Raw genomic sequence first — 26,679 nt, 5'->3', positions numbered from 1 at the left:
ACCTGTGAACAATTGCTACTTCTCTATTTAGATCTATTTTTGTTTCCATTCAGAATGTTTTCTAACTGCTTTCAAACAATAAACTTAAGTCTTCCCATGTTCAGGTACTGTGCTAAGCCCTGGGCTTAGAGGTAAAAGACAGTCCCTGTCCTCAAGGAGCTTTATAGTCTAATGGGGAGGAGACACCTTCCTTGCAAACAAATATATACAAAGCATGTTATATACAGGAGAAGTAGGAAATAATTACCAGAAGGAGGCAGTGTAGAATTAGTGGAGTTGAGGAAAAACTTTCAGTTAAAGATAGAATTTTAGTTGGGACTTAAAGATGCCAAGGCAATTAATAGGCAAAATTGAGAAGGGAGAGCATTTCTAGGCATGGAGGACAACCAAAAAGAATGCTCAGAGCATAGAGATGCAGAGCCTTATTTGTGAAATAGCCAGGAGATGAATGTCTTGTATGGAAAGAGTATTTTTCAGGGAATACAGTATAAGAAGACTGGAAAGATAGGAAGGGTTTGGGTCTTAAACAGTTTTGAATGCCAAAGGGAGTAATTTATATTTGATACTAGAAAGTGATAGAGAGCCACTGGAGTTATTGAGTAGGGAGGTGGCATGATTGGACTTATGCTTTAGGATAAATACTTGATTAGATGGAAGATACATGGGAAAAGACTTGAGGCAGACAGATCCACACCTAGGTTATTACAATACCAAGGCATAAGATGATGGTGATAAGACCTGCACTAGAGAAGTGGTGGTGTCAGAGGAGAGGAGGGTCTATTCGAGAGATGTTGCAGAGATAAACTTGGCAGGCCTTGGCAACAAATTGTATGTGGGGGGGGGGTAAGAGACCGTGAGGAGTCTAGAACACCTAGTTATAAGGCTGAGGGACTGGGTAGATGATAATGCTCTTAATAGTAATTAATGGGAAAGATAGGAGGGAGGAGTTTAGGGAGAAGGATAGTGCGTTCTGTTTTAGACATCATGTTTAAGATAGCTACTGGACATCCAGTCTGAGAATGTCATTAGAAATGAGAATCATTAGCAAAGAGAGGTTAATTCAATCCATTTCATAAAATTCCTAATTTTGTTTATGTAAGATAAACTTAGCTAGGCAGCAAAGAAACAAAAGAAGCATATAGCAAGAGAGTTGTTGAGGTTGGAGCCTTTTGAATATGGGTCCTATTATGGCTCTGCAACCTGTCAAACTCACTAAGTAGTTGGTAGGCCAAAATCCATGACAGAATATCTGCCCATGCTCAAAAACAGAGGCAGGGGCCTTTTGTTGCATATCTTTTGGCCTAGCTGTCAAAAAATTATGTTTATGTTCACAGTTGTCTTTATATGTCATCTACTTTTATAGAATTGATTTAATGATCTGTGAAAACATTTTTGCTTTAGTTATACTTAAATAAAACAAATATTTTCTCATTTCAAAGCTAAAAATCATGTCTATTATAAAACTTCCTATCTCTGATAATAAAGTCACTTGCGGTCAGTGGAAGTGAGATGAGGTACTTTTCCCTTTTATTTTATAATGTTTCTAATAATCTAAATTCATTTCAGTAACTCAAGTATTTTGTGTTGTTTTGCTTTATATTTAATACCTTTACTTTTTGTACCAATCATTTCCTAATGTTCTAAAACAAAGAACATGATGAAACACTGAACTGATTTTCATAATACAGTTTTTTCATAAGATAAAAAAACAAGATGATAAAGCCACTCTGATTTTATAATGATTTAAAAAAATTTTTTGTTTTCATTTTAGGCTAGAAATTTACATACAGGAGAGTTGGCTGCAGTAAAAATCATTAAATTGGAGCCTGGTAAGTTTTGTGTCCCTTAAGAATTATTCATGCATATTTTTTTAATGGAGTGAATGAACAAAAATAATTTTTTAAAAATCATTTCCCCATATCTTCTTGCATGCATGTTTTTCTCGTTCTCAAATTAGATCAATGTGTTTTTAGATGTATCATCAGGATAATTATGCATCATTTATTAAGGTTGAGTTAAATCTTTTATTGATGGTTAAACATAGTTTGTATTTGAATATGATCTTTAATTAGTAAATAAAAATGTACATCTAGAACCTGAAATTTATTTACTGTTCATGCTGAGGGTTTGTAAATAAAAATCACTTTGTAATTTCAAAATTAATAGTTTAAGAGGCAGCTAGCTAGAAGGTGCAATGGATAAGAGCACTAGCCCTGGAGTCAGGAGAACTTGAGTTTAAGTCTGGTCTGAAACACTTAACTAGCTGTGTAACCTTGGGCAAGTCCCTTAACCCTTGCCAAAAAAAATTAATGGTTTATACCACACAATTGGCAGCCAAATTCACAACTAAATGGTTTATTTAATTTTGTCAAAAAAAATTGACAAAAGGAGGGAGGGAATCAACCAACAGAAATCTACCACGATTGATCTTAGGTTAAAAATAATAAATACTTATATAATTTTGCATAATTTTATCATTGCTATAAATAATAACCAATATTAGTTTATTAATCTCTAATAAGAAAAGTTGTCTTTAAACTATTCATTTTTGAGAACTTGATAAACAAAGAACATTTTGCTTCCTGTAGATCTGTAATTTTAGAGAAAGCATATGGTTTACATAATGTGTCCCTAATTCTATTTTTTGAAGCATTTAAAACATTTTGGGCTTCAAATATTATTTAGGACATTCTCTAATTAGCTAGGCATATAATTGAAATGGTGAGTGGAATATTCTGACATGACCTATAGTGTTTTAATATTTATATTGTCTCCTAAAACTTAATTCCCAGGCTCCTATAGGACATTTGATTGTCATGGAAATTTTATTTATAGATTGATAGAAATGATTCATTTTCTTCCTTTGAGTTGCTTCATATCATATATTCTAGCATCGTTGCCTGTACTGTTCAATTTTCATTTGAATTGAAGGAGAAATCCAGTCTGGCTTAGTATTTTTATGTGTAATACAATATAAATTATAAATTAATTAGATCTTTTTGAAAATATTCTTTTTAAATTTTTTTGTTAGCTGGCTGTGCTCTCCTTCCCTTCCCAAATTTGATCTACTGAACTAGTTTAACTCTATACCATCTACTGCTTCTTAAATACTTTGATGAATTGTCTTTATTACTAAACATACCTTGCCAAATTCCAATTCTAGATTATTCTCATTGTCTACCTCTTTTTTACTCACATGCTGCTGAAATGAAGCAGTGGGGTAAGAACTGATTTTTCTTAGTCAGTTGTTAGATGTTCTCTGTGTTATATCAGTATTCTTCATCTTCTGGTGATTCCATATAATTTTATTATAGAAAGTTTATCATGGAACTCTATCATATTTTGTAGGGTTGTTGAAAAACTTTTAACATCTTTATTTTTCTCATTATTTTTTGAATCTGAATTCTACATACAAAAATAGAATACTGAAAGAGAATTATATAAGAAACTATGTATCTATGCCAATTAGAATAAATTAATTACTCTGTTGTCTACTTTTTTCTGAACCTCCCTCTTGTTCTCTCCTGTATGTTTAAAAAAAATGTTTTGATGGGGCATCCCCTTCGTTAATCTCAGCTATCCTTTCCCTCTCATTAAAACCACATAGAAAAAATTCTTGTATCAAATAAACATAGTCAAATGAAACATTCCCACAGTGAACATATTCAAAAATGTGTTTTTCCTTTTATGTTTTAAGGCCAACCTCTCTAGAGATCAGGAGATCCATAGCATGTTCGAGAGTTCTGGTTTGTCAATCATTTGGAGTACTGAAATCTTTCAAAATTGTTTTAGTTTTGCTCCTTTCATTCTTCATCTGGTCATATTTCCTAGGATTTACTGAATTCATCTTATGATTTCTCATGATACAATATTATACCATTACAATCTTAGATTATAATTTGTTCAGCCATTCTCTAATTGATGGATCCCTTCCTTTAGTTTCTAGTTTTCTTCTTTTACCTCCCCTCCCTACCCCCAATATGAAGATAAATGTTTGTTTTGTTGCTTACTGTTCCCTTCCTAGTATTATCTTCCTCTTTAACCTCTGATTCTATATTCTTATCTATTTCCTTGTTGAGTTTGATAAATTTCTACACTAAATTGTTCAGCTTTCCTTTGTTAGATTCAGAAAAGAGTGAGGGTTATTTGATCTCTCACTCCCTTTAACAAACCCTTTCTCCACATCCTTCTTTAAAACAGAACCAATTCTATATAGATTTGTTTAATTTTATTACACTGATTTTTTAAAAGAGTTTTTATCTTTTAAGAGGTGCTTAGTGTATTATATTTTATGTTTTTACTTTGCTTTATGGTTCTAAGAGATCATGGAAGTTTTCATTTGTGATTTCTTGAAATTTAGTATCCAGACTTGTTTTAATCATGATTTTCAAGGAGTTCAATGATTGTTAAATTATTTTTCCTTGACCCTTTTCCCAGGTCAGTTATTTTTGATAGACCATATCTTACCTTGGCATACTTAAATTTTTTCCAATTTCAATTTCTTTAATTTTTCATGGAGTCATTGATTTCCATTTTGTCTATTTTAATTAATTACTTAGGTAATAGTTACCTTTTTAAGGTCCAAGAAATTTATTCTCCTTTTCAGTTCTTTCCTCTTGAGCTTTTATTTAATTAAAAAGAAATCACTCTCACTTTATTTCTTCTAGATTTTATATAATTTTTGTGGAAAATCTTTTCCCCCCTGGACTCTGCTTACAATCATTATGAAGTTATTCCTTTCTTCTAATTTAGATTTTTGAGTATATTTGGATCTTTTAGAATTCTGCTTGGTTTCAACTCCATGATAAGCTCATCATATAAATTGATTCATCTTTGATACTCAATATTTCCTTAGCACCCTCAGTTGCCTTTTCTCTAATTGGGTGGGTTGCTGTGGGATGGAAATGGATTTTTAACTTATTTTATGTTTTCTCTTATTCCATTAGATTGCTAACTCCTTGAGTTCAGGGACTATCTTTTTTCTTAATTATATCCCCAGTCTTTAGCAAGGTGTTTGGCATATGGTAGTTAATTGACTATTGACTTTCCCTCATTAGTTCCTTAATCTGACTTTGTACCAAAACTTCATTCCATCCCTGGTAGTACTTTTAGATAGCATTGTCTCCTTTTCTTGGTTCACCTTGACTGACTTCTGCCACTGACTGTTAAGCTCCTCCCCTTGATCTTTGAAACTGGATCTTTACCTTTGTGGTATCTCAGAACAGAATGCTCAGTCCCTTGACCAGAGAAGTATCTTAATCTCATCACTGTTGTCAGTCCCTGTGACTTTCAAGGCCAAGGCCCCTGGGGCTTTCTCTTGGGAACCCTTTAATTCTTACTGTCTCTAAATAAACAATCCTCTAGGTTATAAGGATCTGACTGGTCTTTGGTCATATTGGAAGACTATTCTCTTCTCTTGTTTGAACTAAGTGATAGTTTGGGGGGGAAGGCTTTCCTGTTCCTCTTAGACTTCTAGCTGACTTTTGTATGTTTTAGGGATGGATAAAGTCACATTGTAGTTTTTTTCTTCTTTTTTTATAGATGTTTTATTTTTCAAATACTTATTATAAAAGTTTATTTTAATATTCATCCATATGCCTAGGCACATTTCTAAGTTACAAAATTTCCCTCCACCTTCCCTTCCCATCATCCTCTCCCCCAGTGGCGAATAGTAAGGTTAATGTTGTACTTATACATTTGTGTTGAGCATGTTTACAGATTAGCCATTTTTGGCATGAGGAATTTGGATTAAGGGAAAGAAATACATAAGAGATATTCTTTTCAAAAGCAAATGTAGTGTTTCTCAGATCCTGAAGGATTTTTTGTTTTGTTTTGTTCTTTGTTTTTCTTCTTCTGGATGGGGATAACATTGTCCATAGGTAGTCTAATATGGGTTATCCTAGCTCTCTGAACTACTAAGAGCAGCTACATTCATCAGGGTTGATCATCTCACAATGTTGTTGTTAATGTGTACATTATTCTCTTAGTTCTGTTCCCTTCCCTCAGCATCAGATCCTGTAATGGTTTTTGATATAGATACCACTTATCATTTTTAAGGAAAATTCCATTTATTCCTAAATTTTCTAGTGTTTTTAATAGAAATGGATGTTGCATTTTATCAAAGGCTTTTTCAGCTTCTGTTGAGATAATTGTATGCTATCTCTTGGTTTTGCTTTTGATATGTTCAATTATATTGAGTGTTTTCCTAATATTGAACCATCCCTGCCTACCTGGTATAAATCCTACCTGATCATAGTGTATTATCCTAATAATAACTTGCTTTAATCTCATTGCTAAAATTTTATTTAAGATTTTTGCATCAGTGTTCATTACGGAGATTGGTCTATAATTCTCTTTGTCTGTTTTGGTTCTTGGTTTAGGTATCAGCACCATATTGGTGTCATAAAAGGAATTTGGTAGAACTCCTCCTATTTTTTAAAATAGTTTATGTAGAATAGGAATTAATTGTTCCTTAAATGTTTGGCAGAATTCACTTGTCACACTATAGTTTCTTGATCATTCTGGGGGTGTGTGTGTGTGTGTGTGTGTAGAGGGGTAGAAGTATCTGTACAAATTGCAAGCCTTCTTCCCAATTCTGTTACCTATTTTGGACCAAAGATCTCAATGAGAGCACTTTCTCGTATCATTTGTTTAAAATACTAAAAAGTGTATGTTGCTATTCCAAAGTCACAGCTTTTTTTTTTTTTTAGGTTTTTGCAAGGCAATGGGGTTAAGTGGCTTGCCCAAGTCCATACAGCTAGGTAATTACTAAGTGTCTGAGGTCGGATTTGAACTCAGGTACTCCTCACTTCAGGGTCTGTGCTCTATGCACTGTGCGACCTAGCCGCCCCTAGTCACAGCTTCTTCATAAGCAGTTGGCAAAAAACAAAAATGGTAAAAAATGTTTTAGAAAGAAATATACTGATGGAATCTTAAATGAATATTAATTTCTTAAAAGTGAAAATAAATCAAAATGTTTAAAAGATTTTTGTCAAACCATATGTTTATTTCTAATATATATAATAGAAACAATACATAAAATGATAAAAACAGGGCAAGATGTTAACTAGAGCACTTATTATGCTTCATCTATTGCAAAGCATCCTTTTTACTTTCAGATTTCTTCATAATACTATGTTGTAGGCTTATAGAAAAACTTCTTTATACCTTCTTTATACTTATTTTACTTAACTCAGGGAATTTATGTAAAGAGGAAAAACTGTAAATCTAAAATCACTATGTAAATGGAAATTATCTAGCTCTGTGATTTTAGGCAAATTAAAACCTTGTATGCTATCAATTGTCTTCTTCCATAAAGGCTTTGACTATACCAGAAATCTCTAGTTTATTGAGTTTGGGTGAAGGGCATATAATAACATGATCTTAATTGAATCTGACAACTAAATTCAGGATGATCTGGAATGAGGAGACCTTTGAATCAGGGAGACCAACTATTATCTCAAATTATTTATATAGTCCAGGTATGAAGGGTCTGCACCATGGTAGTAGCAAAGGTCAGAGAAACGAAAGGTGTATATGTGAGAGATGATGATGTTTGATCTTTGTTCTCAAAGAAGACCGTGACATCAGGGTGGTGAAGCCATGACAGGCATATGAATTGGATTTGAGTGAGGGGTATGCTGTGCTAAATCATCAGGCTCACTTCCTTCTCCAGAGAAATCTGGGTCCCATGGCTGGAGATGGGCATAGATGAGAGGCATTCAGGGTTAAATGACTTGCCCCAGGTCACAAAACTAGTAAGTGACTGAGACTGAATAGGAACTTGTTTCCTCTTGACTTCAAGACCAGCACTCTTGAGTCCCACAGGGCCAAATGTGAGAATTAATAAATGTTTATTGAATATTAACTAATTATAATTATTTAACAAGTTGGGATTAAAATTTTGAGTACTAAAAATTACTAACTTTAATAATAAATGTTGGTGGAAACTTGTTCTGTCTAGAGTTAGGGGTTCTTTTGTGCCATGGACTCCCTGGCAAGTCTGAAAATTATGGATCCGAATAATGTCTTTAAATGAATAAAAAAGAATACACAAAATTATAAAGAAAATCAAGTCAAAGTAGTTACAAAAATATTTTACAATAATTTCAGTAGTTAGTGAGTTATTCCAATTTACTTTCAGAAAACTTTTTTTTCTGCTATACAAAATTTAAGAAATGAGCTTTTTGGCCAAATGGTTATCTTTTCCTGTCCAAATAAAATTCTGGTCTGGCTCATTTGTTAAATCCATGCAAGGTTGTAGTTTTGTGTTATTTTGTTCAAAACCAATTCAAGAAACTTTTGAACATTGTTGAGAGTTTATATCTGAAATGTAGCTCAATCTAGAATTATTTGAAGTATCTTAACTAAATGTTAGAAAATTCTTTTAACATATTGTGATAATTTTTAAAATTAAATATTCTGAGGTTTTCCTAAATGAAAAACAAAATCTACTTTAGTTTTGTTAAACAATTGTTGCATAAATGCTAAATAACATCTATGAAAAATGTTTTCATGAAAACAGTCTAATGGAATTAATTTTATTTATACACATAGGGAAAATCTACCTCCACAGAAATGGAAGAAAGTAATCTACATATTCTAAAGTATTGGTAACAAAAGTAATTGGAAGCTATAGAACAAAAATACAAATTTAAGAGTGCAGAAAACCTTTATTTCTCTTGACTTAGTTCACTGGTAACTATTCAAAAACTGTTTCTGAACAGCATGATTTAGGGAAGGTACGCAGTTTAATAGAGAAGACAGTGATCACTGAACTTGAACTCAGAAAACTAGGTTTTGGTCCAGACCTTCTTGTTTCTCTTCAAGTTACACATGCCACAGTATTTTATCTTCTCCTGCAGTGAGCCTCATAATTTATCCGTGTCCCCCCAAAAGAAAAATGAAGCCCTCTGACATGAACTCCCTTTTTTAAAATTGCATATGCCAATCCCTTCAACATTGTTATTCTATAACCCTCTACTTCTGAAGCATCAAAAAAATCTGTTGTAAGGTCAATCCCTTTATTTGCACCTTTGATCTTTTTCTGTGGTCTAGCTATTCTTCCTTCCCTCCTACCCATCCCATTATCTTCTCTTTTTGTATTTCAATCCACTAGGTCCTTTGCTGTGATCTACAAGTATGCCCAGGTCTCCTTTGTCTTGGGGGTGGGAAGGGTTGGGGTCTTTATTTGACCCTACCATCCTTTCTTCCCTTTCACAGTCATATTCCTAAGAAAATTTGTCTATTTCCTTCATTTTATCAATAATATCCACTTAGCTTCTTGCTATTTAACTTCTAACTACCCCATTTCACCATCTTTTTTCTTTTTAAATCCTATGGCTATTTCTCCCCCCCCCTTCTCCCCCCCGCTTTCCTCCTTTCTTCCCAACTCTCCTCCATTTTGTCTGACCAGTCCATCCTTATCTTTTCCAAGCATCATCAGTCATTTTTGGGGGTTCAGTTCTAGGCCTTCTTTTAATTCTGTGCTCTTTCTTATTAGCTCCCATCAGTTCAATAATTATCTCTGTGTATTGATTCCCCAAACTCCATATCTCTTATCTCTTTCCTAAGTTTCCAGTTCCATATCTCCAACTACTTGCTGGACAAATCAATCTGGGTATCTCACAGTCACTTCTTTCTTTCTTTTTCTTTTTTTCTTTTTTGCAAGGCTATGGGGTTAAGTGACTTGCCCAAGGCCACACAGCTAGGAATAATTAAGTGTCTGAGGTCGGATTTGAATTCAGGTACTCCTGACTCCAGGGCCGGTGCTCTATCCGCTGTGCCACCTAGCCACCCCTCACAGTCATTTCTAATAACATTCATTTTATTTTTTCTTAAACCACCTTTCCTCTTAACTAGCCAAATCACCCAGCTTCACAACCTAGGAGTCTTACTCAATTCTTCATTCTTTGGGGTGGTTTTTTTTGTTTTTTTTTTGTTTTTTTTTTTGTTTTTTTTTTTAGGTTTTTGCAAGGAAAATGGGAGTTAAGTGGCTTGCCCAAGGCTGCACAGCTAGGTAATTATTAAGTGTCTGAGACAGGATTTGAACCCAGGTACACCTGACTCCAGGCTTTATCCACTTCGCCACCTAGCCGCCCCTCAATTCTTCATTCTTAATTACCCCTGATACCATGGCAATTGCCAAGTCTTGTTAGTTCTACTTCTATAATTTCACATGTCTCCCCCTAAAATACTAATGGAAAACTGGCAAGGTATCAATCTTACTCTCCTTTAATATCAAACATAACATAAATTGATATTATATTTTATCATCCTTGTTTTATAGATTTTACCAGAGAAGTGGGATTAAAAAAATCTGGGTTCAAGTCTCAGATCTCTGACACACATTAGCCCTGTGATCTCAGGCAAGTCACTTTAACCTTTAGGTAACTCTTTAAGACTAAATAGGAGGAAAAAAACAAACAAAAAAGAATAAATAGGGGTCATTCCATAATAATAGAGGAAATTACTTATGCCAATAAAGTTAGAAGTTGGATCTTTATCTCAGTCTTGAAAAGTTCTAATAATTTGCCTAGGATCAAATAGTTAGTAACTAGAGCAGTCAAGTATTGAAATTGGGTCTTCTGACTTCAAGGTCAGTGTTTTTTCCCCACTGTGGCATACTGTTTTCCAACAAAAAAGATAATCTTTTGTAGTTTTTTGGTATGTTTATAGAGATGCTGTTAAAATGTTTGAGAATACTTTAAGATGAAATATGTATCTTAGTTCAACCTACAAATTAATTAGTTTTTTGCTATTTATTTTTCATATTACTTAATAGTCTTGTTGTAAAAGTAAATGTAATTCCCCCCCCCCCCCCCAAAGATAGAGAAACCTCAAGAAATATAAAAGGAGAGGAATATAAAATGAGAGGGGAAAAAAGCTTCCATCTATATACTGATACCATCAACTCTTGTCTTTGGGATGAATCACATTCTTTATCATAAGTCCATCAGAGAAGTTGCTTCAATACATTGTGCTCACAGTTGTGATTGCTAGCTGTATTTCCCTCTATCCTATGCCTCCCCATACCCATTTCTTTGTTTGCTCTCTCCTTTCACCTTGTCCCTCCTCCAAAGTATGTTGTGTCTGCCTATCCTCTCCCATGATCTTCCCTCTCTTCTATTATCTCCATGCTTCCCCTCCTTTCTCTACCCCATCCCCTTTCTCCCATCCTTTTACAGATAGATTTCTGTATCCTATTGAGTGTGTGTTATTTCCTCTCTGAGCCACTTCCAATAAGAACGAAACCACTCATTCCCCCCTCACCTTCTGCTCCCCTTTCCACTCCATTGCAAAAGCTTTTTTTTAAAGGTTTTTGCAAGGTAATGGGGGTTAAGTGGCTTGCCCAAGGCCACACAGCTATACAGTTACTAAGTGTCTCTCATTTCTCTTCTCAGTTTTTCTTTTGTTTCCCTTACTATTTCTCTAAATCTTTTTGAGCTCTTCCATAGCCTGAGACCAATTCCCATTTTTCTTGGAGGCTTTAGATACAAAAATTTTGTCTTTGTCATCTTCTGAGTTGTATTTTGATCCTCCATGGGACTAAAGTAATTGTGTGTGGTCAGATTCTTTTTCTTATGTTTTTGCTCATTTCCCCAGGCTATGATTTGGAAGGGAGGACTCTGCTTCTGGGGTGGAGAACATACTTTCCCAAGCTTTTGAGCTTCTTTGCAACTGTTTTCATTAACCTCACTTCCTCCAGTGTCTCATGAGAGGCTCTGACTGCTCTCGCCTGTACTCTGGTCTGTGGATAATCACAAGCACTTTCCTCTGCCCTGGAACTGTGAGGAGGATCTCTGCTCTGCTGTGGCAGTATAGAACCCCAGACTGCAACCTGATCTGAGTTTGGGCAAAGCCACAGAGTCCTGCTCCAGGGATAGTGGAGTAGTCTCCCATTTCCCCCCCTTATAGTCCATGGGGTGAGTCCTCTGGAAACAGCTTCTGGGTGACTCTGCAGACCTTCTTCTGGTTCCAGAGTCTGGGGCTGCCACAAAGCCAGGTGCCTTCAGTGACCCAGGGACCCTAGAGCTGTTCCTAGATGACTGGGTCTGGTTTACTCATCAGCTGGTGTTCTCCAGCAGCTCATGCCCAGGCTGTACTGTGGCTCCTTCCAAGCCGGTAGAACAGACCCTTTTCATGGATCTTCTAAGATGTCTTGGGCTGGAAAATTGTTTCATTTGGTCTTTCTATGCATTCTGCCACTCTGGAATCTCAGTTATCATACATTCTGAATGATCAGAGTGAATTTCCTTATATATTTTATTCCTTTCCTGAGAAGTTTTGAGACACTGAACCACAACTTTAAAAAATAGCTTTTCAGAGATTTGAAACTGAATTGTTTGCTCCATAGTAAAAAAGTGATTTTTGGTCAACTCTCACCATCAGAGTTTTTTAATTATTGTTATTTTTCAAAGCATAATTTCTATGTAATTGAACATTTTGTAATTGAACATTTTTTTCCCTTGCTGGTAAATGTTTAAAGTACTGAACCTATAGTTCACAAAGATACAATATTTGTTGTCATTTCTTGTATTCTTTAATAAAGTGTAGCTGAAACAAGTCTTTTATGTTTTCTTGGTAGCAGTTGAAAACAAAGAAAGGGTGAATAAACACAGAACTTTTTCACTAGCAAGAATCTTATAAAAGTCTACAATAATTTTGAATAGAATAGGTATTTGTTTAAATGGTAAACTCATTACATGAGTCAGAATGAGGTAATGCCATATGAAGAAACTATTAAATTAACATTTTCTTTTTGTGTTATATTATTTTGATGGCAGAAGTAGCATATTGTTTGAATAGAGAAGTCAGCTTCTTAATCAAGAAAAAATATGGTTCAAGTCCATTCTTTTGACATACCGATTGTGTTACCCCTAGGCTAATGACTGAACCCGATAGTAATCTAGTCCACTCTCTAAAGCTAAAAGTTGCAGGACAATTGCTGATTCCCATTGATAGAGAGCACTAACTTATTTAACCTACTGGAGGTTCCCTAAACCAATAAAATAAAAGATCCTCAACTTGTTGGATTTGGGGGTGGGGGTGGGATATACTTTAATAAAAGGATTTTTTTATATTTTTCTTTGAAAGTCTTGAAAATTTTGCATTATTTTGGATTCATTGCAGATTAAATTATTACTTGGTACTGAACATGTTTGAAATGGAAGCTTACTTTATTTAATCCTAATCTCTCTTTGATTTCCTGTTTATCTTTTTAAATCATTCATATTTGCTCTTTTCCATCTTTTATAGAAAGAATTCAAGAGGACATATGGTTAGGATTTTTATAAGCACAAGGGCAAGACTCTCTTTTAATACCAGTTATTTGACACTTCAAAAAAATCATAATTCTTTGTCCTCTTGATAATCTCAGGTAGCATACTCCTCAACTCCTATCCTCAACTTTTTCTCAACCCAACTGTCAGTTCTTATTGTTGTACTATCAGTCATCCTTAGACCTTTTGACCCATTGTCATCCTACCTTTTAGAACACATACAGCAAATGAAACAAAATAATTAATGTTAAAACAGCAAATGAAACAAAATAATTAATGTTAAAATACAGATCCACAGGTTTGTTAGGAAGTCTTATAATTATTACATTTTTGAATATGAGCATTCTTTGGGAGACATCCTTTTAATATTAACATTTAATTTAAATTAGCATTTAATTTAACATGCATGCAATTTCAACATTGTAGTGTTTGACTTCTATTATCTTTGCTAAGAGAGAATCTGTAAATGTTTACTGAGCTATTTTTGTAAGATACTGTATTAGAACTTTGATGACTTCTTATAGTAATGGAAGGAATTCCTAGTTATTACAAACCCTTTGCCTCAGTCAGCTTGGTACAAAAGCTTGTGTTCCTGACAAGACCTCTAGTCCATGGGGAACTCCCCTTATAAAACAAATTTCATGCATTTACTACCTTGAAAATCTATCCTGGAACTGGAACTCAATTTAATTCCCTAACATTAGATATTTCCTGCATTGACTAAAAGTTAGCTTATCTGAGTCAAATATATGTGTCACTAACCATTTGATTTCAAAAGGAAACATTTCAGTACCAAAATTAATAGCTTATTAGTCACAAAGTCTGTAAGATAGGAACTCTTGAATAATATTTTCTATTGGAATAATAGGTATTAAACCTATTTTAAATATTTAGTTCTTACAGTGTTCTGCAAGTATTGTTATTTACTTAAAACTACCATTTGTGCATCTAAGAACTTTAAAAAATTTACCATATATCTCCCAATCTTTGCCTAAAATACAGTCATGAACTTAGACTTGATCATCTCTGCTCCAAAGGAAGCTCAGTAAGCAATTTTCTCTTATTTAGAGAATTTTGAAAGCTCATTCATTATATAACATTTTCATTTTTCAATTAAGGAAATCCAAGATCCACCGAGTTAAAATGATTTTCAGAAGTTCATAGAACTAGTTAGTAGTGGAACAGAGACTAGAAAGAATGTAGGTGTCTTCATATAATTTAATTGTTCTAAAAAATGAACTTATTTTTCTTAAATAGCTTTACAAATTTATTTTTTAAATTGGAAAATATCCATTGTGATTATAAAACACTGAAAAAGCTTCTTAGTTTTGATTTCAGTTCTAAATCTGTTGTAATTTCTCACCAATTAAGTGCATTTGCCCCTGACATATTAATTTAATGTTGTTTTCTATTAATGTATGTTGTTTTGATAGGATTGAGTTTCTCTATAAATTCATAATATAACTTGTATGCATTCAACTATTCAGTAATCTCTATAACAGGAGTTCTTTTTTTTTTAAGATTTTATTTATTTTTGAGTTTTACAAATTTTCCCCCATGCTTGCTTCCCTCCCCACACCCCCCACAGAAGGCATTATGTTAGTCTCTACATTGGTTCCATGTTGTACTTTGATCTCAGTTGAATGTGATGACAGAGAAATCATATCCTTAAGAGAGAAAAATAAAGTATGAGATAGTAAAATTACATAATAATATAACTTTTTTCCTAATTTGATGGTAATAGTCTTTGGTTTTTGTTCAAACTCCATAATTCTTTCTCTGGATACAGCTGGGTATTCTCTATTGCAGATAGCTCAAAATTGTCCCTGGTTGTTGCCCTGTAGGGATGAGCAAGTCCATCAAGGTTGATCATCACCCCCATCTTTTTTTTTTTAATTTATTTTTATTAAAGATATTATTTGAGTTTTACAATTTCCCCCCCAATCTTGCTTCCCTCCCCCCCCCCCTCCACAGAAAGCACTCTGTCAGTCTTTACTTTGTTTCCATGTTGTACCTTGATCCAAATTGGGTGTGATGAGAGAGAAATCATATCCTTAAAGAAGAGAAGTCTAAGAGGTAACAAGATCAGACCAATAAGATAGCTTTTTTCCCCCTAAATTAAAGGGAATAGTCCTTGCAATTTGTTCAAACTCCACAGCTCCTTATCTGGATACAGATGGTACTCTCCTTTGTAGACAGCCCAAAATTGTTCCCAGTTGTTGCACTGATGGAATGAGCAAGTCCTTCAAGGTTGAACATCACCCCCATCTTGCTGTTAGGGTGTACAGTGTTTTTCTGGTTCTGCTCATCTCACTCAGCATCAGTTTATGCAAATCCTTCCAGGCTTCCCTGAATTCCCATCCCTCCTAGTTTCTAATAGAACATCAGTGTTCCATCACATACATACATATACCACGGTTTGTTAAGCCGTTCTGCAATTGAAGGACATTCACTTAATTTCCAATTCTTTGCCACCACAAACAAGGCTGTTATGAATATTTTTGTACAAGTGATGTTTTTACCCTTTTTCATAATCTCTTCAAGGGTAATGGGCATAAACTTGAAGCAATCTTAATAAGGATCAGAAGTGAAATAAAAGATACCCATTTTCACCAATATTATTTTATATTGCTTTAGAAATTCTAGCAATAACAATATCATGATATACTTGGAAAATCCCAGAGATTCAGTTAGAAATTTAATTGAAACAATAATTTTTTGCAAAGTAGCAAGATATAATAAATAGCCCCCGGAAATCATCAGCATTTCTATTTATTACCAGTAAAACCTATTAAGAAGAGATAGTAAGAGATACTGGTCTTTTGGTCTTGTTTTGTTTTTTTGCTTTTTTGCAAGGCAATGGAATTAAGTGACTTGCCCAAGATCACATAGCTATGCAGTTATTGTCTGAGTCTGGATTTGAACTCATCTCCTTCTGACTCCATGGCCAGTGCTCTATCCACTGTGCCACTTATCTGCCCCAAGATACTTGATTTAAAATAACTGGAAACCCAGGGACTATATTATCATAATTATACTTTTGATTTAAATAAAGTCAGATTTAAATAATTGAAGAAATATTTGTGAGTAGGTAGAGCCAATATAATAAAAACAACAATTTTATCTAAACTAAATCTACTTATTCAGTGCCAGCCTATTTAAACTCCCCCAAAAAAGTATTTTGTTGAGCCAGAAAAAAAATAAAAAAATTAATTTAGAAGAGCACAAGGTCAAGAATATGAAAGAAATTAATGGAAAGATGTAGACTTGACAGTATCAAAGCTTAAACTTTACTGTAAGGCAGTAATTATCAATGTCTGCTATTGTCTTATGGATAGAATCATTTATGTAACCAAGATTAGAAAGAAACTAGAAAATTTTTGGGAAAATTTTTATAGTTTTTCAGATAAAGGTCTCATATTTCAGATATATATACATATAAGAAAGAGAACTTTGTAAAATTTATGAAAATATGAGTCATTGTCGAGTTAGTAAATGGTCAAAGGATTTAAGCAGATAGTTTTTTAAAGTAATCAGTTATAGATTGTCATATGAAAAGATGCTCTAAAATCATTATTGATTAGAGCAATCCAAATCAAAAAACATTTTTGAGTTATCTCACATCTCTGATAGGGAAATGATAGAAGGGGAAAATGACATTTTGGAGAGGCTATCAAAAAACTGGAACTTTAATACACTTGGTGGAAATATGCATTGATCTGACCATTAAAACAATATACTCTTTGATCCAGTAAAACCACTATTAAGTCTTTTTCACAAGGGAATCAATTTATAGAAGCTCTCATTGTGGTGATAAAAAAAAACCTGGAAATTAAAGGAATGCCTTTCAATTGGAGAATGGCTAAACAAGTTATGGTTTGTGATTGTGAGGGAATACTACTGTAAAGAAAAGATTATTTTAAGAAAAGATTTAGAAAGGTTGATTTTAGAAAAACATGGAAAGGCTTGAATGAAATAATAAAAAGTGAAGTGAGCATTGTTTATACAGTAATAGCAGTATTGTTTGAAGAATAATTGTGAACAACATAGTTGTTACATACTCAAATCAACCACAACCGACCTATGAAGGCAGGTACTATCCATCCCCAGAAAAAGAACTGATAAAGATAAGTATATATAATATGGTTACAGATAAGTATGTACAATATGGTTACATATATCTATAATTCCAGATCAAATGGTGGCCTTCTCTAATGTGGGAATGGTTTGGTGGGAGTGAGACAGAGAGTGTGTGAGAGTGAGTGTCTAGAATTTAAAATGTAACCCTATTAATAAATACATAAATACATTAATACATATATAGTAGGGTCTTGATAAATGTTTGATTGTCAGGAGCTGGGTAACATTCATTATGCCCCATAGAGATGTGGCTGATCGTTGTGTTTATCATAGTTTTTAAGTCTTTTAAAGTTGTTGGATTTTTTTATCCTGTTTTAATATATTATAAATAACATTCTCTGAAATTGTCTATCTTATCATTTCTTATGGCATGGTAACATTTCATGATATTCTTATACCTCAGTTTATTTAGTCATTTCCCAGTGTAGTAGGGGTATCACCCTCATAGATTCTCAGTCTTTGCTCTCCCTCTTAAATCCTTTTCAGGCTGCCCCCCCCCCCCCTTAAGTCACCTTTAGATTGAGGAAGTTTTTTGTTTTGGGGGAGGCCATTCCTTCCCATTAACATACTAACTCACTCTAATTCCATTTATTTCTACATTGAGTCTAATGTATTTTTTTAACTTATTTATTCTCACATTACCACAGTAATCTTTTTGTAAAAGTAAACATCATCCCGCCTCCCCCCACAAAGATAGAGAAACCTCAAGAGAAATAAAAGGAGAGAAAAAAAGTATATATACTTTGTTCTGTATTCAGATACCATGTGTTCTGTTTCTAGGATAGATTGCATTCTTTATCATAAGTCCATCAGAGAAATTGCTTCAATATTTTTTCCCACAGTTGCTATTGATATATGTATTTTCCTCCATCCTATTCCTCCCTATCTCCATTTATTCACTTCTCTCTCTCTTCACCCTGTCCCTCCACAAAAGTGTGTGGTATTTGCCTACCCTCTCCCATGATCTTCCCTCTCTTCTGTCACCTACATTCCCTCCTCTCCTTCCCTGTCCCCTCCAGTCCCTTTTCTCTCCTTTTTTTCCTCCACGGTATGATAGATTTCTAAAACCTATTGAGTGTGTATATTATTTCCTCTCTGAGCCACTTCCAGTGAGAATGAGGGCTCACTTCCCCTCCCTCCCCTTTCCACTCCATTGCAAAAGCTTTTTCTTTACTCTTTCATATGAAATTACTTAGCCCATTTTACCTTTTCTTTCCTTTCCCAGGTACTTTCCTTTCTCACCCATTGACTCAATCTTTATAATATATCATACCTTCTTATTTAGCATCCGCCTGTGCCTTGTCTATATGTATCTTATTTGCTCTAACAAATTAGAAGGTTCATATAGGGTATGGTTAGGTGGCACAGTGGATAGAGCACCGGCCCTGGAGTCAGGAGGACCTGAGTTCAAATGTGGCCTCAGACACTTAATAATTACCTAGCTGTGTGGCCTTGGGCAAGCCACTTAACCCCAATGCCTTGCAAAAACCTCAAAAAAAAACCGATTCATATAGGTTATCAGTATCATCTTCCCATGCAGGAATACCTGAAGTTCAACATCATTAAATCCTTCATAATTTACCCTTCCTATACACCCTCGCTATGTTTCATTTGATTCCTGTACTTGAAGAACAGACTTTCTGTTCTGCTCTGGTCATTTCAACAGGAAAGTCTGAAAGCCTCCCTATTTCATTGAATGTCCATCTTTTCCCCTGGAAGAGGATGTTTAATTTTACTGGGTAATTGATTCTTAATTGTAATCCAAGTTCTTTTGCCTTCCAGAATATCATATTCCAAGCCCTACATGTCCTTAATGTAGACTGCTAAATCCTCTGTAATCCTGACTGTAGCTTCCCCACATTTGATGGTTTCTTTCTGGCTGTTTGAAATATTTTCTCCTTGACTTGGAAGTTCCAGAACCTGGCTTTAATATTCCTGGGAGTCTTCATTTTGGATCTCCTTCAGGAAGTGATCAATAGTTCCCTCAATTTCTATTTTATCCTCTGCTTCTAGGATCTTAGGGCAATTTTCCTGCAGAATTTCTTGAAAAATAAAGTCTAGGCTCTTTTTCTGGTCATGACTTTCAGGAAGCCCAATAATTTTTTTTAATTTGTTTAAGGCAGTGGGGTTAAGTGTTTGGACCTTTTCTTCTTATGTTACTAATTATTCTTGTGTAGAATCTCCTTTAGATTCTCCCTATGATTTGCAAGTTAGATGTCCATAAGGGCTATTGTTCTTTCAAATTGTGGGGACAACCTTAATTCACTTAGTTTTTTTTAGCAAAGACATTTGCTAAGATAGTAAAGCAAGAGCAGTTGGTGGTACAAAGTATTAAATTCAAAGGCCAGGGCCCTTTATCTCACAGATATATAGAGTACTTAAGCAGAATGGGCTCAAACTTGAGAGTACAGTCATAGTGACGAATCAGGCCTACAGTCCCTTTCTTAATTCTTTAGCCATTATTCTTCTCTGTTGAAAGGGGTCACACTTCTTGAAGCTTCTTCTCCCTCCTCTCTCTGCATCCTTCTGTCCTTTGTATGTTTTTGCTTATGACTGGACACATTGTCTCTTGTCAGGTTGGGGGATAATATATTGTGTAGTACTCTTTGATTTCTCTTCCCTACCCTCTTCCTGCCCCTTCCCTCTTGATAGTAGTTGAAAGATTTGTTTCCTTATGGCATCCTCATCTGCTAAATTTTGAGCCTTTCATTTTAAGACTGGCCAAACTCCCAGTATCGTTTTTATATATAAGCTCAAGGAAATGACTAATCCTCTGAGACAATTGTGTTTCTTTCTTCCTCCAACTAGAGTTTTCACCTGATAAAGTATTCCTTAACACTTAAATTATGTATGATTGCATTATTACAGAGTTGTATCCCAGTTTACATTATATTTTTTTCTTTGTTCTCCACCTTTCACCATCATTTCCTTCTTTATTTGATTATAAAAAGAAGTAGAGTAATATATTACTTAGAAGGCTAGTCTTGGAGTCTGGATAATTCAGTGTATACTATAATATTTATAGAAATACTCTTTGAAGTAGCAAAGAATAAGAAACAAAGTTCATTAATTGAGGAAGCTTGAAAAAAATCCTGGAATCTTAAAGAGATTGAATAGTATTATGCACTAAGAAATCATATCCAAAAGAAATCCAGAGAAATATAGGGAAAATTAGCTTAACTGAGGGAGAATGAGTTAGTAGAACTAATTGGATAAAATATAGAATGCCTACCAAAAAAAAGAAAAGATCTGTGTAGGGAAGTTAACTAGGGATAACAGAAAATCCATTGTTATCAGTTATTAGTCTATTAAAATAGCTTTTACTAGGGAATTACTAGTTCCCTGTTTTATGTGCCATTTGAAAGACTCCCCTTTATGCCAATTATTGGTTGGGGTTACTATCTAATCAGTACCATTCTCTAATAATACATTTTCCTGCCCTGGGGAATGAATAATAATATGCATGAACTTTCCTGAGAAGGCATACTTGTAAAGAACAAGGACCTAGGTCAGCCCATGGAGCAGGCCTGATCTAATCTCAATCTGATCAGGTTGGGGTCATTTCATTGTGTTATACTCACATACCTGCCGGGAGGCACCTACACAGACAGACCCCAGTCTTTGTAATACATATATAAATTTAAACTAAGTCTCCTCTTACATTCTATGGAAGCCAAACACGCTCACATTCCTCACACCATTGAGGTTCCTGAAGGAAAGAGAATGAAATATACTTCCTTCAACATTCAGAAATATATTTCAACTCCTCATTTAGTTAAGAGTTCCTCAAAGATTTGTTTTTATGGCCAGATTGAAACTGTTAATTGGATCTTTTTTTAAAAATGCTGTAGCATATATGCTCTCAAATTTTTTATTCTTAGAAGGGTATCTTACTATGATTTTTGATTATGTGGCATCACCAGAAAGAATATTGATGTTAAAAGGATAAGCCTTTGTTTCATGGAATCAGTATGGTCCCCAAAAGCATTGTTCCATTTCCCAAATGCCATCCAGATTACTTTCTTCCTCTTAGTCAGTTTTCATTCCAGATCATTGTCTGTCTGCAGTGCTTATTCAAGACATATGTGATTATGGACCAGTTCCAAGTACAATCATTCCAATTGAATATGATAATCTGCAAAATATATTAACATGTTTTTTCCTGTTTGAATTCTTATGTCAAACTCTTTTAAGCAGTTTTCCAAGACTTCCCACAATCTAAACCAGTCTATCAGCAAGCATTTAAGTGGGCTCTATGTGCCAGAAACAGCTAAGTACTTGAGGATACAAAAATGTCTACTGGAAGAGCTTAGGTTCTTTGGAGAAGAGAACATGTACATAAATAAGCATATACAAAATAAATATAGGATAGTTTTTAGGATGAGGAAAGAGCACAACTAGTAGTAGGGGCAGGTTGCAAACAGGAAAGGTTCATATAAAAGGTGTCATTTGAACAGAATTTTGAAGGAAGCAAGGAATTTTAAGTAATTCTGAAGTGAGGTATAGTCCAGGCATAGAAACTGCAAAGTAGAAAATATGGAAAACAAGGGGTAGGGTTTATTTGAGGAACAGTAAAAGGGTTCCAAACAGAGAAACACCCAGAAGACTTCATCTCTAGGGACATCATCCTCCATTTGAATTATGTGTAGGACATACCCCATGATAGTATCTAGCATATATCCTTTTTGTTCAAAAAGTCTATAGTGCATTTAAAATTTAAACTCTTAAAATTGCACTAAGAGTTTTGCATTATCCTGTGTTGGACAAAATTAAGGAGAAAATTATCACATCTTTCAGAAACTAAGGTTTAATTCATGCATGAGAGAGAGACTTGGATAAGAACCTCTAAGTTCCATTTTACAAATGATTTTTTTTTTAGGGTTTTGTGTGGGGGTTTTTTTTGTTTGTTTTTTTGCAAGGCAATGGGGTTAAGTGGCTTGCCCAAGGCCACACAGCTAGGTAATTTATTAAATGTTTGAGGCCGGATTTGAACTCAGGTACTCCTGACTCCAGGGTCGGTGCTCTATCCACTGCGCCATCTAGCTTGCCCCATCTAGCTTGCCCTGTTCTGATTCTTCTTTCACCACTTGACAAATATGAAAATATATTTTTATATATTTGTACATGAATAACATATAACAGATTTAAATTTTTTGCAAGGCGCAATGGGGTTAAGTGGCTTGCCCAAAGCCACACAACTAGGTGATTATTAAGTAGCTGAGGCTGGATTTGAACTCAGGTACTCCCGACTCCAGGGCCGGTGCTCTATCCACTGCGCCATCTAGCTTCCCCTACAAATGATTTTTAATGATGTGATATCCGGGAATTCATATCAACACAGAGAAAGCTTTACCAAACTTTGTTGTTACTTATAAGGGGAAGAGAAGATTGGATATCAGAGATAGTCTCAGTGTGTGACCTCCATTCTAGCTGTAGGTGGGGATGCAAAGACAATATCAATGTGATTTAAAGGTTCAGACTAAATTATATATGTCCTTTGAGAAAAAACAGTGTGATACCAATGGGAGACTTCTGTCTTCTATAGAACTAATGAAGTAAAGGTATTTTCTCAATTCTCTAATAAAAAGAAAGGAACAAAGGAGTCAGGGAAATAGGGAATTTAACTCTAATTATGTCAGTTTAAAAAGAGACTGAAAAGCCCAATCTCTTGGTTTGTTAGTCTTATCATTTTTGTATCTTGACAGGACTGGGGCTATACTAATAAAACCATTTTTCAGTGGCCAACAAATAGTAAACAAACAAGCAAAGTGGCATTTTTATACTCTATACATTTTAGTCATTTGTGTCATGTTAAAAAGGTGCTCTGTTAAAATATTATTTGTGTAAAAAACTATTGTTTGTGAAAGTCTGCTTTTTCACTTTTTTCATATTTTAGGGATTTAGTAAACATAGCAAATAGGCAGGGCTTATTAATGTTTTTATTGCTTCTTTTAGAGTCTGATTTTAGTTTGTGTTTAATTTGTTAATATTTAATAGTGTGATTTTTTTTCCCCTAATTTCATTCAATATCTTTTCCTATTTCAAATATTTTGAGAATCCTTTTATGCCCTCAAAATTATTTCACTTACTGTCCAAAACTTTTCTTTGTATATTTGGGCTATAGTAGAGTTGTCATTTCTGTCATTTTTTTTTGAGGGGGGTGTGCAATATTCATGTCTTTGTCACATTAGACAATGATTTGGGGATTCAAATGCTGACTCCTTTATAACTGACTGAGAAAATTATTGTTATTTAATTACTAGTATTACATTTTTTTTGTGAGGTTGGATTCTTTTTTTTTTTTAAGTTTTTGTCTTTCTGACTCTCCCTAGCTTCTTACTTTTTTTTAATCAGGTGATCCTATACATAGTTTTAACACCACCTTTTTCTGTAAGAGTTTAAAAATTCTAAATCATTGTTCTCCTTGACAAGTCCATATTTATTTCTACATGGAAAGAACTTGAGTTCTAGGCTCTTGGGAGCCTCTTCTTTGTGGTAATCGCCTTTCATTAATTAAACTTTTATAGATGATAGTCCATGTTGTCTTTCCCAGTTTCTCAAATTAATAGTTTATTTAGAAAGATAGCTTGGCACTGTTAATATCTTCCCATTTTTTTCTAAAGAGTAAGCCATTAGGGGTGGCTAAGTGGCATAGTGGATAAAGCACCGGCCCTGGAGTCAGGAGTACCTGGGTTCAAATCCGGTCTCAGACACTTAATAATTACCTAGCTGTGTGGCCTTGGGCAAGCCACTTAACCCCATTTGCCTTGCAAAAACTAAAAAAAAAAAAGAGTAAGTATCCTCAGGATCATTTCATCTCTTCTTTATTTATCTTTCTGCTTTTATTTTTTTCCTCCTATCCTTATTTTTTTATTGCTTGCATTGCCAGAGTGATAGTAAGTAACAGTGGTGAGAATGAGCATCTTTGCTTCATTACATTTACTGAAAAAATTCTATTACGTAGTGGATAAAGCACCAGTTTTGGAGTCAGGAGTGCCCAGGTTCAAATCTGGTCTCAGACACTTAATAATTACCTAGCTGTGCGACCTTGAGCAAGCCAGTTAACCCCATTTGCCTTGCAAAAACCCTAAAAAAATAAATAAATTCTATTATACCTCCCCTGCATATGACCCTTGATTTTAGTTTTAGATAGGTACTTTTTTTTAATCAAAGATAATTCTAGGGCTACACATTGTAGAGTTTTTAGTATAAATGAGTATTTTGTCAAATGTTTTTCTGCATCTGTTGAGATAATTATGTAAATTTTAACTATTTCAGTTTTTAATGATTAATTTATCCTGATTGTTATCCTAAAGTTGAACTCATATTCTTGAATCCCTAATAAAAATTCAATATAGTCATTATGAATTACTATCTTGATAGTGCTGTTCTATATAACTTTACTGTGCTTGACAAGATTTTATTTAAAACTGTTAAATCAATATTCTTTAATGATATTTGTCTTTATTTTTTCTTCTATTTTTAATCTCTCTTGGTTTAAATATTAGGATTATACTTAACTCATAAAAGAGTGTTAGGGTCCTTCCTTTCTCCATTATTGAGAATTGTTTGTGTAGCATAAATACTACTTGTTCTTTAAAATTTTTAATAGAATTCTCATAATTCTTTAAGATGAAGAGTTCCACACCTCCCACCCCCCTCTCTCCCTCAGTTGTATTTCTTTTTCTGATTATTTTTTATGTCCTCCATTCGGGGAGCTAGGTGGCCCTTGGATAGAGTGCCAAGTGTTCAAGTGTAGTTAGGAAACATTGGATGCAATAGAAATAATTCACCTTGGTCTCCATTTGATCTTCTTTTAACTTGGATATTTAATATTTTTGAAGACATTTATTCCTTCTGTGTTCTCACTTTTTTATAGATTTAATGATTTTTTTCTCTTGCTTATTTGCTATTATTTTTATTTATTTGTTTGTTTGTTTTTTAGGTGTCTGAGACCTGATTTGAACTCAGGTACTCATGATTCCAGGGCCAGTGCTCTATCCACGGAGCCACCCCTACTTATTTGCTATTATTGAGTTGATTTTTTCTACTGTCACCTTTTTAAATCAGATTGGCTTTAGATTAATCAATTTTCATTAGTCTTAACAGCTTTCATTTTCGTTGATTATTCCTATTGCTCTGTGGTTTCCAGTTTGTCTGTTCTCTAATTTTTAATATTTTCTTTTTTAAACTTAATTCAGTTTTGTTGACTTATTTTTTAAAATGCACCATCAGTTTTTTGTTTTGTTTTGTTTTGCAAGGCAAATGGGGTTAAGTGGCTTGCCTAAGGCCACACGGCCAGGTAATTATTAAGTGTCTGAGACTGGATTTGAACCCAGGTACTCCTGACTCCAGGGCCGGTGCTTTATCCACTATGCCACCTAGCCGCCCCACTCCATCAGTTTTTTAATTCCCCCTTTTAATGTCTTGTTAATGTAAGTTTGTAGAAATGTTATTTTTCCTCCTAAGGACAGATTTGGATCCATCCCAGAAATTTTAGTTTGTTGTTTGTGTTATTTTATTTCACATAATCATTTCTATGATTTTTCTTTGACCCTCTTTTTATTTAGGATTTTATTAAGTTTTCATTGTGCTTTTGTTTGTGCTTCCTAAATGGATTACTGTTTTTATTACATTGTGGTCTATAATAGATAATATATCTATTATAGATATATTGTTCAGTCTTTTCATATTTATTTCTAAAATCTCTGCTTTAATATAAGCTCAGTTTTTGTAAAAATTCCATATGGCATTGAAAATATGTATATTCTTTAGCAGTTCCATTTAGCAAACTTTTAAGTCTTTTAAGCTCTAGTCTCTCCACAATTTTTTCATTTCTATATTTTACTGTGTATTATGATGAATTCTTATAATTAAATGAATAATCCCTTTATGTGTTGGAAAATAATATATGATAATTGGTGTGTTGTGCTTCCTTTCATTATCTAGTTTTCTTGTTTATCCCTTTGTTTTGGGTTTTTTTTTCTGATAGCATGGTTGTATTGCCTTTTTTTGGATTCACTTAATGCATGATAAATTTTTTTCTAGTTCCTCTTTTTTTATTAAATGTGTCTGTTTTTAAACTGTGTTTATTGTAAACAGACCAGGGATTTCTTTTCCATTCTATTTTTTTTTCTTTTTATTGCATTGTATACTCTATTTACACCTAAAAATTATGTTAGGTTTTTATTTTCTCCTCTTTATCTCTCATTTTGTTAGGTTTCCCCCCCTTCCCCAAATTAGGGTTTTTTCCCTCTTT

General features: G+C 34.0%; 1 protein-coding gene across 1 annotated transcript in view; it reads left to right on the top strand.

Annotated features, from left to right (window-relative positions):
• MAP4K5 (mitogen-activated protein kinase kinase kinase kinase 5) overlaps positions 1-26,679 on the top strand; it is a 142,550-nt gene that overhangs the window by 18,706 nt on the left and 97,165 nt on the right. The window contains exon 3 of the mRNA XM_074213443.1: positions 1,772-1,829. Coding sequence (XP_074069544.1) covers positions 1,772-1,829 — 58 coding nt within the window. The remainder of the gene's footprint in view (positions 1-1,771; positions 1,830-26,679) is intronic.

Source organism: Macrotis lagotis, chromosome 1, assembly GCF_037893015.1.
Source record: "Macrotis lagotis isolate mMagLag1 chromosome 1, bilby.v1.9.chrom.fasta, whole genome shotgun sequence".
In the NCBI taxonomy this organism is placed as follows: domain Eukaryota; kingdom Metazoa; phylum Chordata; class Mammalia; order Peramelemorphia; family Peramelidae; genus Macrotis; species Macrotis lagotis.
Note: the sequence above shows the minus strand (reverse complement) of the source record. Positions and strands in the feature narration are given on the sequence as shown.